Raw genomic sequence first — 18,744 nt, 5'->3', positions numbered from 1 at the left:
GTGAGATGGCACTTGGTTTTTTCACAAGGTAATACCTTTAGTGGTGAGTCATTTATTGTGTTTATCATCCTGGCAAGCTGTGCTGCGCTGAGCTACTGCAAATGCTGGGAGTTTAGAGGAGAATCACTGACATGAGTAATCTTCCGGCTTGAAACATCTGCGTTCTCTAGAATAACACCAGAGTGCAAACCGAGATCTGACTGAGGTTGTTTGGAAGGCCAGAGAGACAAAATTGTCTGCATCTGTTTGTGATGTGTATATAGGCGATACATTTTTTATTTAATAGAAACAATAGACAAGATATGTGTGCCATCTTCACCCACATCTCCTGATAATCACCACAGCACACTCAAATAGTCCGGATGTGTGACTGTCTCCAGAATCAATACTGTGATTGATGGAACTGACAGCTCTGAGGCAATTGAGGTAAAAATTGGATGTTCAAATTGAACATTAGCAGTGGGGTTTCTAGGATGTTGTGTTTCATAGTTGTATTTTGGTTTCTTTCTAAACCATTGGGCTCAAACTCAATTCCTGTTTTGCTTCAACCCTAATCAAACACACCTGATCCAGCTAATCAAGGTCTTCAGGATCGCTAAAAACTTCCAAGCAGGTGTGATTTGGAGCTTTGAAGCTAAACTCCAAGGAATTGAGTTTGAGACCACTGGTTTAGAGGCTGAGTTTATGCAACCGGCCCATGGAACTGTGTGTTAGCCTACTATCTCTGATAACTAATTATTTTACATAATAATAATAATCATTATTGTTATTATTATTATTTTACTTTTACTACTATTATTATAAGTAGGAGTAGCCTAGTAGTAGTATTGTTATTAAACAAAACTAAATCAAAACGTTTTACAGATTTAACAAATACGTAAATGTTTAAAAATAATCAAAAATACGTGTTATACTTATTGTACATGTTGATTGAATTTTTGCTTTTTAAAATGTATAAATCTTTATATATATATATATATATATATATATATATATATATATATATATATGTAACAAAAAAAAAAACAAAAAAAACAGATCGTCTTTTATATTAGTAGGACGGTTAGGAGGAAAGGCTTTTATTTTGAAAAATAAGCCTTTTGGCGGACATTTACAAATGTTCAGTGTCTGACTTCCTACTGTTTTGGTGTTGTCAGTTTCACTAGTGTTTTATCAACAGATGCTGTAGTAGGTGTTATTCAGACGGACTAATTAGACTTCTACTAGGTAAAATAACATATTCTATAATTATAGGTAAACAAGACGTTTTATTTTATCATGCAGCACGAATATATCTACATAAGTAATAACAAACCCCCGTTTATTATTTTTTACTTGGGCGTACTAACTATTCATGGTTTTGGCGTTCATTTGTCATCAAATTATGTGATCTAGATCTAGTGTCGTTTGTGTAGCTGATGTATTTATTCATTCATGGAGCTTGCTCTCGTTTCTCAATGATGGTGCTTTCTGATTTCAGCTTCTGATTTCATCTGAAGTCATGAGTGAATTCAGGATTCATCATGATGTTAATGAACTTCTCGGGCTTCTTAATGTCCGAGGAGGAGATGGTGCTGAGGTTTATATTGATTTACTGCAGAAGAACAGGACTGCTTATGTGACCACTACAGCACACAGTGCTAAGGTGAATTATGTGTTTCATCTTCTTTTAATATGTATTGTGAATGTAGGAGCCTAATTTATCATGTCTTGCAGGTCAAAATGGCAGAACACTCCAAAACTCCTGAAGACTTCTTGAGGAAATATGATGAATTGAAGTCAAAGAATGTGCGCAACCTCGATCCACTGGTGTATCTGCTTTCCAAACTCACTGAGGATAAAGAGGTAGGTTTAATGAAACTCATTATTCATTTCCACACAAGAAGTTCACATAATTTCCCCCCTTAAACTCATACATTTGTCAGTCTCTTCATTTTTTCTTTTTGCTTGTTTTCTTCAGACTTTGAAGTTCCTGCAGCAGAATGCAAAGGAGAGATCAGAAATGTCTGCAAATGCAGCGTCCGGCACCACCACGTCTTACAACATTCCTACAACCAGCAGCAAAATGTCCATGCAAGAACTGGAGGAATTGCGGAAAAAGCTGGGAAATGTCACAGCCAGCTCCAATGTGCCTCAGGTAGTATGAGGAAACAAAGTGATATTAGTCTGTTTGTTTATTTAATAGGGACAGTGCACATTGATGAATGTCAGTATGAAATACAAAATTTAAATATTTATAGCAACATTGCTAATTTACATCCATAGTCCCTAGGCAGTTAGTGACAGTATACCAATTACAAATACACCGTACTCAAAGGGATCACAGGTCTGGTTTGCCTTAAGCAGCTGTTTAAAATTAATCTTAAAATGTAGGGAACACATTTGTTGTGAGTGGAATGCTATTACAATATTTACTTACTATGCTTTTAGATCATGCCTTCATGCCAGATAATCAATAAATGAATCAATAAAATGAGTATATAAATTTGGTAACAATTTAGAATAGGCAACACTTATTCACTATTAACTATGACTTTTCCCTCAATAAATTCCTAATTTGCTGCTTATTAATAGTTAGTAAGGTAGTTGTTAATTTTAGGTATTGGGTAGGATTAGGGAAGTAGAATAAGGCATTAATATGTGCTTAATTAGTACTAATAAATGGCTAATATTTTAGTAATATGCATGCTAAAAAGCAACTAATTAAGAGACCCTAAAATAAAGTGTTACCATAAATTTTAATGCCTTTTAATGATTATATGATTAAATTGAATAATAAAATGATTATATAAGAATGAATAATAAATAAATAGAAAAGAAAGCATACAACACAAATGTATGGTTGTATGGTTGCTTTTACACACACAGGATGCTACAAAGAATCCTTAGATCTTTCAGTGCCTTTTCATCTTCAGAAAGATCTTTCTTCCTCCCCATATTGCATGAGAACTGTGACTTGCCTAATAATGAGGAACAACCTCTCTAAGTAGGTTTTTCATTTACCTAAGAAGACCTTGCAAAATATTTAACAAACCCATCTGATATTGATAATAGTTATCTGAAAAGATATTAGAAAAAAACAAGCAAACACATTCTGTGGGGGGGAATCTGAATGTTTGTTTTACTGAAATCCTACTAAAATGTCACTTGCAAAATAATTTGGAACACAGTGTACACTGTTATGTTTTTTGCATTCATTAATAAACATGATTCAGTAAGCCGATCCTGAATTCTGTATATTGCATGAGTTTACAATGATTTTGTTTTCCCTTACAGTCTTCTGAGGTCATCCGTAAAATGCTGAGAGACCGACATAACAAGAAGAACCCCACTCAGCCGAACCCTGTGTTTCCAAACTGGGTGTATGACCGGCCTGCGCTGATTGGGGATTTCATCACTAGCCCCACCCCAGTGGGAGATCCCGTGGTGGCTATTGGTATGTGACATGGCTTTGATGAGTAGGGAATTGTTACAGAGGTAAAGCAAGTTATTTAATTTGGTGAGAGGTGATGAAGAAACACCAATACTTTATGTATCATGTGCATTAAGTAGATTTGCATGGACAAATAATTTATATTAAACACTGTAAAATTACATTAAAAAAAAAGAGTGGTCAGTTTTGATTTGATGGTGACTTTAACACGTGTGTTTACAGGTACAATGCCACTGGCTGCACAGGAACAAGCTCTGGTGGAGGATCTGCTGTATGTGCTGATTGGTGTGGATGGGAGAGACATCACAGCTCAGCCTGTGCTCGGCAGACAGAGCCGCTCCTTCATAGTGGATCCTTCCCTTGACATGTCCATCAAAGAGCTGGTCAACCGGATATTACCGGTGGCATCCTGTTACTCCACTATCACACGGTCAGTGAACAATATGACCTTTAATATTTATATTAGTCAGGTGTTTACATTATCACAGTTTGAAATTAAGATTTTCACTCACCAGCCACTTCGGATTCTAAAATGTTTAAGTTGCCAACCTTTCAGAATTTCAGAAATAATCCAGATTATCAAAATCACATCTTATATTTAAATGTATTTATTTTTGTTTTTTAATTTAATTTAATTTTTATGACCGTTTTATGACTTGTTTCCGGATGCTGTAGAAATAAAATTAAACAGAAATGAAAACAAAATTTTCTGTGATTAATAACAACAACAAACAATTATAATAATGGTAGAATCTTTCCATAGTATGGAAATTAAGTTAAAATGCTTAATGTTTAACAGACTGAAGATGTGTGGAGCTTTTAGCTAGTGTATGTGCACGCATACAAATAAGCAATGTGTTTGAACTTTTAAAGACATTTTTATTTTGCTAATGTTGGAGGCTCCTGGTTGGAGGACATAATTTATGACTCATAACTTGCCAAATTGGCTATTGATTTGATATGTGTAACCTGCTGCGGTTGATTTTTCACCTGCATCTGGTGGGTCGGCGGTGTTAATTTCAAACCCTGATTGCAATATTAAATAAGTTTGTCAATAATGTCAGAGGGCTTTTATAAAAGGGGTCATATGATGCGATTTCAAGCTTTCCTCTTTCTTTGGAGTGTTACAAGCTGTTTGTGCATATATAAGATCTGTAAAATTGCAAAGACTAAAGTCTCAAACCCAAAGAGATATTCTTTATAAAAGTTAAGACTCGTCCACGCTTCCTAAAATGCTTTATTTAAAGCTGCCGTCCGTAACTTTTTTTTGGTTAAAAATGATCCGAAATCAATATTTGAGCAAGTAAATAACCAGCCAGTGTTCAAACCTATTGCCTTTCTTTAGCCCGATTCACAACAGTTGTCTTATAATAATGTTTTCTAAATTGAGTGGTACGGGTAGGTTTTCATGGGAAATTCGAGCATGGCACTGCGTCATTACGTCACGTCTGTAAACATAAAGAAGTTGTCCTGGCTAGTTGGCTATAGCAAGTGCGGATTCTGCAGGTGGCGCACCGTTTATAGCCTTTTCTCACAGCAGCTGGAATAATTAAATTTATCATTTTGATGGCGGATTGTAATCCAGAAAGTATTACAGGTGCATCTCAATAAATTAGAATGTCATGGAAAAGTTCATTTATTTCAGTAATTCAACTCTGTGAAAACAACAAACTGTGAAACTCGTATATTAAATAAATTCAGTGCACACAGACTGAAGTAGTTTAAGTCTATGGTTCTTTTAATTGTGATGATTCCAGGTTTTCAAACATAGATGGCGACAAAGAGGCAAAACTTACGGACTGCTGCTTTAAACACGCCCTCCACATATCTACATCATTGTGTTGGAAGATTTGCATAGCACCGCCCAAATGTTTACACGCAGAAAGAACGCGTAACTTTTACTCTCGCTGTAGTATTGTTGCCATCATCGCTATTTCACGGTATGTTTTCGAATATGGTAAGTGGCGTAACATTTCCATCAGACGCTTAAGGCATTCGGCCAATCACAACTCACTGGATAGCTGGCCAATCAGAGCACACTGCGTATTTCAGAACGATGAGCTTTGTAAAAATCTACGCGTTTCAGAAAGGTGGGGCAGAGAGGAGCAACAATAATGTACAGTATGCGAATAAAAATGTGTTTTATGAACTTTAAACCGTGTAAACACATTGCATTACAGCAAATACACCAAATAATGTTATTTTTAGCATCGTCATGTGACCCCTTTAAATCATTTTATGAAAAGCATTGATGTTTCATTTTTCAAATTTTGTATGACTTGCTCACATGTCATCTGAGACTCATGTAAACTACTTGCAATTAATTTGCATATTCCGTGTCCAGATTCACAGAAGAGAAGTCGTCGTTTGAGTACGGTCAGGTGAATCATGCCTTGACTGCAGCCATGAGGACTCTGATGAAGGAATATCTCATCCTGGTGACACAGCTGGAGCATCTCCACAGACAGGGCATGCTCTCTCTGCAGAAGCTCTGGTTCTACATACAGCCCACCATGCGCACCATGGAAATCCTGGCCTCCATCGGTAAAGCTCTCAACACATGTGGTTACTGTTAAAAGAATAGCACTTAGCATTTTAGAAGTGTCAACAGGAGTAATAAGTTAATTTTTTACAGTTTTTGCAGGTAAAAATATACTTTAAGTCAAAGTATATTTTTCATGATCATTGATAGCTGGTTCTTAATTCTTTACCTTTATAAGTTGCAAATTGGCTTTACAGATCCTTATCTGAAAGTTTAATTAAGATTTTAAAGTTTCACTGATGGTTACACCGATGTAATATTAAAAGCATCTAGATAGCTAGCTAGGCATTGATGGCATGATTTAAGATTTTGTTAGAATATTGCTAGCATGTTTCTAGCATGTTTTACCATGTTTTGTCACATTGTTAGCATGTTGCTAATGTCTCCAGCATGTTTTAATGTGATTCTAGCAAATATAATCTATTATTAACTCGTTTTTGCACAATGTTAGGATGAATTAGCATGTTACTAATCTGTTTCTAAAACTAAAATTTTTTGGAATGTTGTAAAATTGTTAACATGTTTCTGTCATGTTTTAGCATGGTGGCAGCATGTTTTAGGATGTTTCTAACAGGTTTTAGAATGTTTTAATGTTGTTGGCATGCTTTAGTACATTAACATTTTAATGTTGTTGTTAGTATGATTCAGCATGTTGCGAGTAGGCTATGTCTCAGCATGTTGCTAGTATGATTTATCATGGTGTTAGCATGTTGTTAATGCAATGCTGGCATGTTTTTAGCATGTTTTACTGTTGACACAGAGTCAGCGCCAAAGCAAACATTTGTATTTCTAAAGGGGGCCTTGGTAGAAATCAGGTTTCATCATGTTTAGGGGTTCACTTTACCCAGATGTAGCGCCAACACTGTTGACATGCTCATGCTAATGCGCTTTCTCCTTGGTCTCTTTCATGTAGCCACTTCTGTTGACAAGGGTGAGTGTATGGGCGGCTCGACCCTCAGCCTGCTTCACGATCGTACCTTCAATTACACCGGAGACAGCCAGGCTCAAGAGCTCTGCCTCTATCTGACCAAAGCAGCCAGCGTACCCTACTTTGAAATACTTGAGAAGTGGATCTATAGGGGCATCATTAAAGACCCATACAGGTAGAATGTGACTCTGGACCTACAGGGCTTTGAGCCATTCGGTATCCTCTTGTGAATGCTTTTTAAATTAGATTTTTTTTTTTTTTTTCAAATTTGAATCTTTTTAGTATGTTAATAATATATTTTGCTTTTCAGTATGAATTACCCTTAAACATATTATATACATAAGATATTGAGTATTTCCAGAAACATTAGAGTAATTTGTATTTAATTTATATTTCGTGTGTATATATATATATATATATATATATATATATATATATATATATATATATATATATATATATACACACATACAATGCCCTTCAAAAGTTTGGAATCAGTTAGATTTTTAATATTTTTTAACAAAGTTTCTTATGCTTATCAAGGCTTCTCCAGTCTCCAGTCTTCAATGTCACATGATCCTTCAGAAATCATTCTAATATTATAATCAATGTTGGAAACAGTTGAGCTGCGTAATATATTTTGGGACCTGTGATAATTTGTTTAGGATTCTTTGATAAATGAAAAGTTAAAAAGAACTGTGTTCAGCAGCCATATCACCCTGCAGGTGCTCACCCTGTGGTCTGTGTGGGTCCAAATGCCCCAGTATAGTGATGGGGACACTATTGTCATAAAAGCACCGTCTTTCTGATGAGACGTTAAACCGAGGTCCTGACTCTCTGTGGTCATTAAAAATCCCAGGATGTCCTTCGAAAAGAGTAGGGGTGTGACCCCGGCATCCTGGCCAAATTCACCCATTGGCCTCTGATCATCATCATGGCCTCCTAATCATCCCCATATTCTCATTGGCTTCATCACTTTGTCTCCTCTCCACCAGTAAACTGGTGTGTGGTGGGCGTTCTGGTGCAATATGGCTGCCGTCGCATCATCCAGGTGGATGCTGCACACTGGTGGTGGTTGAGGAGTCTCTTCGTTTTTCTGTATTTTTGATCAAATAAATACACCTTTGATGAGCATAAGTTAAACTAATGAGAAAAACTAATTTAAGGGGATGAACAAAAATATAATTTAGGAATTACGACCATTTTTATACACATTCCCCCCATTTTCAGGGGCTCAAATGTAATTGGACAAATAAATATAATCATAAATAAAATGTTCATTTTTAATATTTTGTTGAGAGTCCTTTGCAGGCAATGACTGCCTTATGTCTGGAACTCATGGACATCACCAGAGATTGGGTTTCCTGCTTTATGATCCTTTTCCAGGCCTTTAATGCAGCTGACTTCAGTTATTGTTTGTTTGTGGGTCTTTCTGCCTTTAGTTTTGTCTTCAGCAAGTGAAATGCATGCTCAATCAAGTTGAAATCAGGAGATTGACTTGGCCATTGCAGAAAATTCCACTTTCTTACCTTCAAAAACTCTTGGGTTGCTTTTGCTGTCATTGTCCATTCGTACTATGAAGCACCGCCCAATCAACTTTGCTGCATTTGGCTGAATTTGGGCGGAGAGTATATCTCTATACCCTATTCACTTCAGAATTCATCCGGCTGCTTCTGTCCTCTGTCACATCAACACTAAACACCAGTAACCCAGTGCCACTGGAAGCCACGCATGCTCATGCCATCTCACTGCTCCACTATGTTTCACAGATGATGTTGTATGCTTTGGATCATGGACTGTTCCAAGCCTTCTCCATACTTTTTTTTCTTCCCGTCATTCATGTACAGGTTGATCTTAATTTCAGCGTCCAAAGAATGCTTTTCCAGAAGTGGTCTGGCTTTTTTAGATGTTTTTTTGGCAAAGTCTAATCTGGCCTTGTTTGCACCTTGTGGTGAACCCTCTGAATTTGCTCTTGTGAAGTCTTCTCTTGATTGTAGACTTTAACAGTGACACAACTACCTCCTGGAGAGTGTTCTTCACTTGGCTGGATGTTGTGAAAGGGATTTTTATTATTTTTTAACCATGGAGAGGATCCTCCAATCATCCACCACTGTTGTCCTCCGTGGACATCCAGGCCTTATTATGTTGCTGAGCTCACTAGTGCGTTCATATTTTTATTTTTTTTTCTCATAATGTACCAAACTGTTGATTTGGCCACTCCTTATGTTCCTGCTATCTTTCTAATGGATTTGTTTTGTTTTTGAAGCCTAACAATTGTCTGTTTCACATGCATGGAGAGCTCTTTTGACCGCATGATGTGGGTTCAGAGCAACAGCTTCCAAATGCAAATGGCTTAGAATCAACTCCAGACCTTTTACCTGCTTAAATTGATGTAGAAATAACATGAATAGCCCACGCCTGTCCATGAAACAGCTTTTGAGTCAATTGTCCAATTATTTATGGTCCCTTGAAAAGGGGAGGGGGGTTACGTGTATGTGTATATATATGTGTGTGTGTGTGTGTGTATGTAAAACTCAAGTAATTTTTTTTTTTTTTTTTTTTTTTAAATAGCGAATTCATGGTTGAGGAGCATGAGCTGCAAAAAGAGAAGATCCAAGAGGATTATAATGACAAATACTGGGATCAGAGATACACTATAGTTCAGCACAGGATCCCATCATTCCTTCAAAAAATGGCAGATAAGATATTAAACACAGGTGAGATATTTTCAATTATGAAACATTAGCTTAGTTCCAGAATGTAATTAGACAGCATTTTAGGCATCAGTAGAAGGCAGCTGAAAATAGTAAAAATGTTCAAATTTCTAATGATTATAATGCCAGCTGGAAACAGTGTCTAAATGCTTTATTTTCATAACCACTCCTAACTTCTCTCTCATTTCAGGCAAGTATCTTAATGTTGTGCGAGAGTGCGGTCGTGACGTAACCTGTCCAGATGCCAAAGAGGTTCTCTACACGCTTAAAGAGAGAGCTTATGTGGAGCAGATCGAAAAAGCATATTACTACGCCAGTAAGGTTCTGCTTGATTTCCTGATGGAGGAAAAGGAGCTTGTTTCACGCCTGAGGTAAAACTTGAAGGTTTGAAATTGTATTTTCTGGCAGTGTTTCCTACTGTCATGTCAAATCAAGTCAAGCATTTTTAACAATACACACTGTTTCAGTGTCATTTATAGAAAATGTATGTGTCACTGTTTAAATGTATTTAGACTCTAGTGAACAGGAAATCAGTTGTCAGCTTTCCCAAAAGATTTTGTTATTAGGAACAAATAAATGTTAAAAAAAGGACCTAGTAACACATAATACCAATAGCGTAGTGCAGAGGTGCCAAACTCCTATTCCTTGGAGGGCCGCAGCCCTGCAGAGTTTATTTCCAGCCCTGCTCCAACACACAAACCATGTAGTTTTCAAATAAGCCTGAAGGACTTGACTAGCTGTGTTAAATTAGGGTTGAAGCTAAACTCTGCAGGACTGTGGCCCTCCAGGAAGTGAGTTTGACGCCTGTGGCATAGTGTGTACCACATAATACAATTTTGTTTGCTTTCAATAAGTACACATAACATGGTAACCATTCTGGACTCGCTGAGAATCTGACATAATCTGCTGTCAGGTATGTGAGTAAGTAATCTGAGCCAATGGTGAGGCGAAGTGAGTCAACTGACCAATTTAGTCAGTGATTCATACTGATTGCCAGTCCGCTTGTTTGGTTTGACGTACGGAATACTTTTTTCTCAACAGCCGTTTCTGAGCACTCTTCATTTGTAGCACATATTTAAATGAAGTGTTTGAAAACTCACAATGTTTCAGACACCAATACTTTAATGATTCAGAAAAGATGAATCACTGTCTGGCCAACTGAGATTTCCATCTGGAGATAAAGGTTAGGAACATGATTTTTTGTTAGTACTGCAGCAGACCGTGGGTGTTTATTTTAACTTCTAGCATCATTTTCTCACCCTCATGTCATTCCAAATGCGAGACTTTCAAGTCCATGTAACCAAACTTTGACAATTTAAAAGGATCGTAAAGACATAGTAGACATAGTCCATGTGAATCGAATGATTTAATCCAAATCTTCTAAAGAGACATGATTGCTTTATATGATGGACAGATTTAAAGGTTCACCCAGTATAGTCACGTGTTTGTAATAAATAGCAAAGTAAGGATAACTCATAGTAAAGATATGTTAAGTTGAGATTCTAACAAACTTGTTACTGGCGAAAAGTTTTCTATTTGTAATATTGATTTCTCCAGTCATCTTGTCTGAAATTCGCACGGATTGAGCACTGTTGAAAATGATCCAAAACAGTTAATAAATATGTCTAAATAAATAAGTCTAAACTAAATATCTAAATAAATGTGTCAGTGGATTTTGATGTAAGAGGACAACAGGGAATGGACTTTTTCACTGTAGGGAAGCGTATTAATTATGAATTTGTATTTTGTTCAGAAGCAAGTATTTAAAGTTAAAACGCCTTAATAATGGATTTGTTTTTTACAAACATACAGATTTTCACTTCACAAGACATTAATTAATTGGTTGGAGTTGTGTGGATTACTGGGATGTTTTATCAGCTGTTTAAACTCTTATTCTGACAGCATTCGTTCACTGCAGATGATGAAATGCTAAATTGTAAGTCGCTTTGGATAAAAGCATCTGCCAAATTAATAACTGTAAATGTAAATTTCTCCAAATCTGTTCCGATGAAGAAACTAACTCATCTACATCTTTGATGACCTGAGGTTGAGTAATTTTTTTTAACAAATTTTCATTTTTGGGTGAACTATTCCTTTAATTTAGGCAATTATTTGCATAAACTTTGATCAACATGCATAAACCACACATATTCTGGTGTAGCTGCATCACAGTGTCATCTGTTTCCAAAGCCCAAAGTATAATCCTAAATATTATTTGGTATTTTCAATATCTCAATATCACCTCATTTCTTACATTTTATGGTGCAGGTCAATCAAACATTACTTCTTGATGGATAAAGGAGACTTTTTCGTGCATTTTATGGACCTGACGGAGGAAGAACTGAAGAAGCCGGTTGATGACATCATTCCTCCACGGCTGGAGGCTCTGCTGGAGCTGGCCCTGAGAATGAGCACTGCCAACACAGACCCCTTTAAAGATGATTTAAAGGTCAAATGCACTTCTGTCTTCTCAACAATTACTTTAACAGTCGCACTTTGTAATATGTAGAGAATGTTTGTGTATTCTGCATAACAGTCTAGATTTCAGGTGTTGAGCAATTGCATTTGAAGTAGAAATCCAAATGAAGAACAAATTGCCTAAAGACTAAAAGAATGAAATCCATTGTGGTGGTGTATAGAGCCAAAAATTTTAGAATTGTGTCGATGTCCCAATATTTATGGACCTGACTGTATATAAGATGGATGTTTCACGAAGCACAGCACTGTTTTTTTTTTTTTGTGTGTGTGTGAAAATGGCTACTGTCACCCATCTAAATGGTTGTATCATTTGGAAGGTGGTTGAGTAGTGTAAGGAATGGAAAATTATGTGCAGCTCAAAAACAGGCAACCGGTCATCACTGAAATTGCACAAATTTAACAGTATTATCCTCTTCCAGATTGACCTGATGCCCCATGACGTTATCACCCAGCTGTTGCGTGTCCTCGCTATAGACACCAAGCAAGAGAAAGCCATCATTAATGCAGAGCCCACAGAGGTGTCACTTAGCGGCCTGGAGGCTTTCTCTTTCGACTACATCGTCAAGTGGCCACTTTCTCTCATAATCAACCGGTACACAGCTTTTCTGTATGACAGTATAGCTTTTATTTCAAGCAGCTTGTGATTGTAATTATGGCCCATGCTTCTTAAAGACATGCTTTTGTCATCATTTAACTGACCTTCATTCGTGTTGTTCCAACCCTGTATTCAATGCACTTAAGGTGCAGTTGCATTTAGTGTTGTTTGATGAATTTTCAGCAAGAGAAGTCATTCAAATAGGAATCCATTCTTTTAAAAATGTTGCTCATTACACACTGTGATCGGAAATCTTGCACATTATATACTATGCTATTGGAAATGTTGCACATTACACACTGCATGATCAAAAATGTTGCACATGCCACACTACGCTATTGAAAATGACGCACATTACGCACTGCATTATTGGAAATGTCACTACTATGCACTATGCTATTGGAATTGTCACACATTACGTTATTGGAAATGACGCACATTACACACTACGTTATTGGAAATGTCGCACTTTACACACTACGCTATTGTAAATATCGCACGTTACAGACTTTGTTATTGGAAATGTCGCACTTTACACACTACGCTATTGGAAATGTCGCACTTTACACACTACGCTATTGGAAATGTCGCACGTTACACACTTTGTAACTGGAAATGTCACGGTACACACTACGCTATTGGAAATGTCGCACGTTACAGACTTTGTTATTGGAAATGTTGCATGTTACACACTAATCTATTGAAAATGACGCACATTACGCACTGCATAATTGGAAATGTCACTACTATGCACTACGCTATTGGAATTGTCGCACATTACGTTATTGGAAATGACGCACATTACACACTACGTTATTGGAAATGTCGCACTTTACACACTACGCTATTGTAAATATCGCACGTTACAGACTTTGTTATTGGAAATGTCGCGTTACAGACTTTGTTATTGGAAATGTCGCACTTTACACACTACGCTATTGGAAATGTCGCACTTTACACACTACGCTATTGGAAATGTCGCACGTTACACACTTTGTAACTGGAAATGTCACGGTACACACTACGCTATTGGAAATGTCGCACGTTACAGACTTTGTTATTGGAAATGTTGCATGTTACACACTAATCTATTGAAAATGACGCACATTACGCACTGCATAATTGGAAATGTCACTACTATGCACTACGCTATTGGAATTGTCGCACATTACGTTATTGGAAATGCATAAATGACGCACATTACACACTACGTTATTGGAATTGTCGCACATTACACACTACGCTATTGGAAATGTTGCTCGTTATATGCTATGCTATAGGAAATGTCGCATGTTACACAGCTCTACTGGAAATATCGCATGTTACAGACTTTGTTATTGGAAATGTCGCACTTTGCACACTACAATATTGGAAATGTCGCACATTACACGCTGCATCATTGGAAATGTTGTGCATTACACATTGCGTTGTTGGAAATGTCACATTACACACAACGCTTTTGGACATGTCTCACATTACATTATTAGAAATGTCGCACATTACGCACTACATTATTGGAAATGTTGCACGTTACGCACTATGCTATTGGAAATGTTGCATGTTACACACTAATCTATTGGATATGTCGTACATTACACACTTTGTTATTGGAAATGTTACACACTAATCTATTGGAAATGTTGCATGTTACATACTTTGTTTTTGGTAATGTCGCATGTTACACATTACGTTATTGGAAATGTCGTACATTACATGCTGCGTCATTGGAAATGTTGTGCGTTACACACTACATTTTTGGAAATGTCACATTTCCAAATGTCATTCAAATGTCCTTAAACTGCTCCTTTAACACAAAGTTCTGTTGTACAGAAAAGCCCTGACAAGATACCAGATGCTCTTCAGGCACATGTTCTACTGCAAGCATGTGGAGAGGTTGCTCTGTAATGTGTGGATCAGCAATAAAGCAGCTAAGCAATATTCACTGCACTCTGCTAAATGGTGAGACTAAATATGTATTTTGACCTTGGATTGTGTATCTTAAAGTGAACATCTTTTAAGTAGATCTTGTATGTTGTAGGTTTGCTGCTGCCTTTGCATTAAGACAACGGATGCTCAACTTTGTACAGAACATTCAGTACTACATGATGTTTGAGGTTAATGAGCCCACATGGCACATCATGGAGAACAACCTGAAATCTGTAAGTCAATGAAATAAAACATCTGCTTTATTCTTAATAATTAAGTCTCATGACTTCAAAACAAGCAGTTCATTTTATATAATATATTTAATTGGATTTAAGTCAGATTTATCTGGTTTCTTTCTGGGTTAACAACCTGTTACAGGCATAACATTTCCATGTACATATATCCAGTGATTTTACCAGTCAATAAGTGAATTTACCTATTTCAACTTTAATTAATGAATTGCTTCAGTATATGGCTGTCATTATTCTGAAACTTTGGTTGCCAATTAATTATTAATTATAAATAAATAAATAATTGCAATTTAATGGTACTGTATAAATGTATTACACAAACCTAGTGTCATTTAATTTGTTTATTTTACATTACACTAAATATTAATAAAATGTTATTTCCTTTTAAAGCTAAACAAATATAAAATGTAATATACAATATTTTACATTTATATATGTATATACAGTATTTGACACGTACTTATGTATAATGTCTGGAGTGCTTGCATAACTCCATTAAAATTCCTTATTTGTATGCCAGTATCCATTATTGGTTTGAATTTAAAGAGCACAGTGATCATGGTTCTCTCAAATAATTGTAATCAGGCTGTTATGTAATAATCGTGATAGGTCTGGCTGAGCACAAATGGAGTTTAAATTAATTCACAGAGCGTTCTTAATTTGCTTGTCTTTTTTTAGGCTTCCAACATTGATGATGTGCTGTGTCATCACACCAGCTTCCTGGATAACTGTCTGAAGGACTGTATGCTCACCAACCCTGAGCTGCTCCGCATCTTCTCCAAGCTCATGTCTGTCTGTGTTATGTTCACCAACTGCATGCAGGTAAAAATACAGACATTATTGAGAAAAACCTGCTTTTTCTAGGGTCGGTACGATTTTTAAAAAATGTTTTGAGGTCTCTTATGATCACTTAGGATGCATTTATTTGCTCAAAAATACAGCAAAAACAGTAATATTGTAAACCACATTCTATTTTAATGTATTTTAAAATGTAATTTATTCCTGCGATTGTAAAGCTACATTTTCAGCATTCATTACTCCAGTCTTCAGTGTCACATGATCCTTCAGAAATCATTCTTCAGAAGCATTTATTATTATTATTATTATTGTCAATGCTGAAAACAGTTGTTGCTTAATATTTTGTAGAGACCATTTTAATTTTTTTCTTCAAATACAAAGTTCAAAAGATTTTGAAATAAAAATGTGAATGTTTAATGCATCCTAGCTACATATATGCTGTGTGTATATACAGTATATATGTGTATATTCATCAAAGTGTGCTCAATTGTTTTAAAGTGCCCCTATTATGGTTTATGAAAGGTTCATATTATGGTTTTGGGAGTCCCCAACAACAGGTTGACATGCATGCAAGGTCAAAAAACACTTTCATTTTCTTATATTATGCATTAATTTTTTTACCTTATTTGCTCAACGACTCCCAAACGATTTGCTCAACGATTAATTTTTCCAAACCCCTCCTTTGCGTGACGCTAATTTTCATTTGAAGCAGTGTTTGTGAGCTTTTAACGCTCCAAAAGTGGCACCTAGTGGGAAAGAATGAATTTGCATTTTCATTCAGACCAACGCGAAAAGACCAACAAGTGGGCAGGCAATATGATAATGTTTCATATTGACGTCAACATGAAAAGGATTGGGATTTGTTTTAAAAACGACTCGTTTCAATGATTCAGAGTCGACTCTTTCTTTTGAGAGAAAATAACTTCATACACGGTGCATTTTCAGATTTAAAACTTTGCAGGATGTTTTCATTCAATTAGAGCTGTGTTACACACTGCATGAAAAGTAATTTTCAAAAATCCATAATGGGGCACTTTAAATGTTGATAGTATTAATAATAATAAAACATGTTTCTTGAAATGCAAATCAGCATATTAGAATGATCATGTGACACTGAAGACAGGCGTAATGATGATGAAGATTTTTGCTTTAATCACAGGAATAAATTACATTTTAAAATATATTCAAATAGAAAGCAGGTATTTTAAATAGTAAAAATACTTAACAATATTTCTGTCATGCTCATACTGAAGTGTTTATTTTGATTGTTTTGCAGCGGTTCACTCATAGCATGAGGGTAGACAGTGAGATGAAGCGCCTGACTCTCGAGCATGGCACTATGGAGGGCTCTTCAGCCTCAGCTGAGCGGACAGAAGAGGCAGAGAAAAAAAGACTGGCTTCTAAAGTGAGTCATTGGCATTGAATCAGTTATTTTACAATACCAAAACTACAGAGGCACTTTTAAAACAGGCTGTGTAATCACTGTCACCATAATAAAAATAAAAAAACACTAATTATATCTTTATAATTAAACATTTAAAATAAATAATCATATTTTATCTCATCTCTTTGTCTTGATCCCAGTTCCTAGCTGAGCACGTGGATGCCCTACAGTCTGACTCTGGGTTTGAGGCAACCATCAGCAAGTTTGACAGTAACTTCAGCACATTATTGCTGGAACTTTTGGATAAGCTCAGCATTTACAGCACCAATGACTGTGAACACAGCATGATCAACATCATCTACAGGCGAGTTGTGAAAAGAACCTTTCATTAACATTTCCCCCAGTGCATGTATTAGTGCTTACTGATTTAACCTGGCCTGAGCATTAACAATAGAAATGTGTAGCGCAAGCTTTTGAAATCTCTTACATTTGAAAAGCTTATACAACCCTCATTAAAATTCAGTCTGCTCAAAGGTGCTATGAATAATGAGATTTCTTTTTATAGGCTGGACTTCAATGGCTTCTACACAGAGAGATTGGAGAGAATGGCCATTGAGAGAAGCCAGAAAACTGCTGCATAGCATCATCCATTATAAAATTCATTTGTTTTTAAAATGTTCAGTGCTGATTGGTCTCTTTTTTTTTTTTTTTTTTTTTTTTTAATATGTAGTAATATTACATGGTGCTGTAACATGAAGCACTTAAAGTCTTGTTTGATCAGTTTCTCCTCTCTGTTGCAAATGTATTTAATGGTCTTGTACAAATTTAATGAATTCCAGCCGACTGAAAATCCAATATAATAAAGTAAAAATGTAGCTTTGTTCACTGTTCTGTATTCTTCTTTTCCTGCCTATTATTCTAAACACAACTGTATTACTTTCACAAACTTATTTTCAGTGACAAGAAAAGCAGTGCTAATCCTTAGCCATCTTCAAGAATCGGCTAAAAACACATCTCTTCCATCTTTATTTGACCCTCTAACTCTAGCACTCTCTATTCTAATTCTATTCTTAAAAATAAAAAAAACGTCCCTTAGACTTACTCTATTCATTTACTGCTTGTTTTCTAAAAGAAAAAAGTAACAATAGCTTTTCTAATCTTTTTGTATTCTATATTTGTTTTCTTTTTATTTATTATACAATTAAAAAAAGCAAAAAAGGCCTCTAACACTAGCTAGCTCTATTTTTTTTTTCTATTCTATATGTTTTCTTTTTATTATATAATTAAAAAAAAAAAACATGCTACTGCATTAAGCTAACTGAGACTTGTTATAGCACTTGCATATCATTGCTCTTTCGTTGACTTTCATTGCTTCCATTGTCCTCATTTGTACAATCCGAATTCCGGAAATGTTGGGGCATTTTTTTTTTATTTGAATAAGCAAGATATTTTGAAAAGATTCAGCTGGGAGAACTAATTAAGTTAATTGACATCAGGTCTGTAACATGATTAGCTATAAAAGGGATGTCTTAGCAAGGCAGTCTCTCAGAAGTAAAGATGGGCAAAAAAAAAAAAAAAAAGTCAAATTGCAAAGGCTTAGCAAATCTCATCATCTACAGTGCATAACATCATCAAAAGATTCAGAGAAACTGGAGAAATCTCTGTGCGTCAGGGACAAGGCCGAAGACCTTTGTT

At 35.9% G+C, this 18,744-nt stretch overlaps 1 protein-coding gene across 2 annotated transcripts; it reads left to right on the top strand.

The window, feature by feature from the left end:
* Window positions 1-624: 624 nt before the first annotated feature.
* On the top strand, window positions 625-17,929 carry tubgcp2 (tubulin gamma complex component 2). Of its 2 annotated transcripts, none has more exons than XM_058794631.1 (18): window positions 625-705; window positions 1,481-1,645; window positions 1,717-1,845; window positions 1,961-2,137; window positions 3,277-3,436; window positions 3,656-3,863; window positions 5,778-5,977; window positions 6,889-7,078; window positions 9,475-9,620; window positions 9,808-9,988; window positions 11,886-12,066; window positions 12,515-12,687; window positions 14,521-14,649; window positions 14,729-14,849; window positions 15,546-15,689; window positions 16,942-17,070; window positions 17,250-17,413; window positions 17,615-17,929. In XM_058794631.1, the coding sequence occupies exons 1-18, from the start codon at window positions 685-687 to the stop codon at window positions 17,688-17,690; spliced, it is 2,694 nt and encodes an 897-aa protein (XP_058650614.1). In that variant the 5' UTR covers window positions 625-684; the 3' UTR covers window positions 17,691-17,929. The 2 variants fall into 2 exon arrangements, with proteins under 2 accessions (XP_058650614.1, XP_058650615.1); XM_058794632.1 differs by lacking the exon at window positions 625-705 and adding an exon at window positions 1,090-1,227.
* The last annotated feature ends 815 nt before the right edge of the window (window positions 17,930-18,744 follow it).

This window comes from Onychostoma macrolepis, chromosome 12 (assembly GCF_012432095.1).
Source record: "Onychostoma macrolepis isolate SWU-2019 chromosome 12, ASM1243209v1, whole genome shotgun sequence".
NCBI lineage: Eukaryota > Metazoa > Chordata > Actinopteri > Cypriniformes > Cyprinidae > Onychostoma > Onychostoma macrolepis.
The sequence above is the reverse complement of the archived record's forward strand: the minus strand, read 5'-3'. Positions and strand labels throughout refer to the sequence as shown.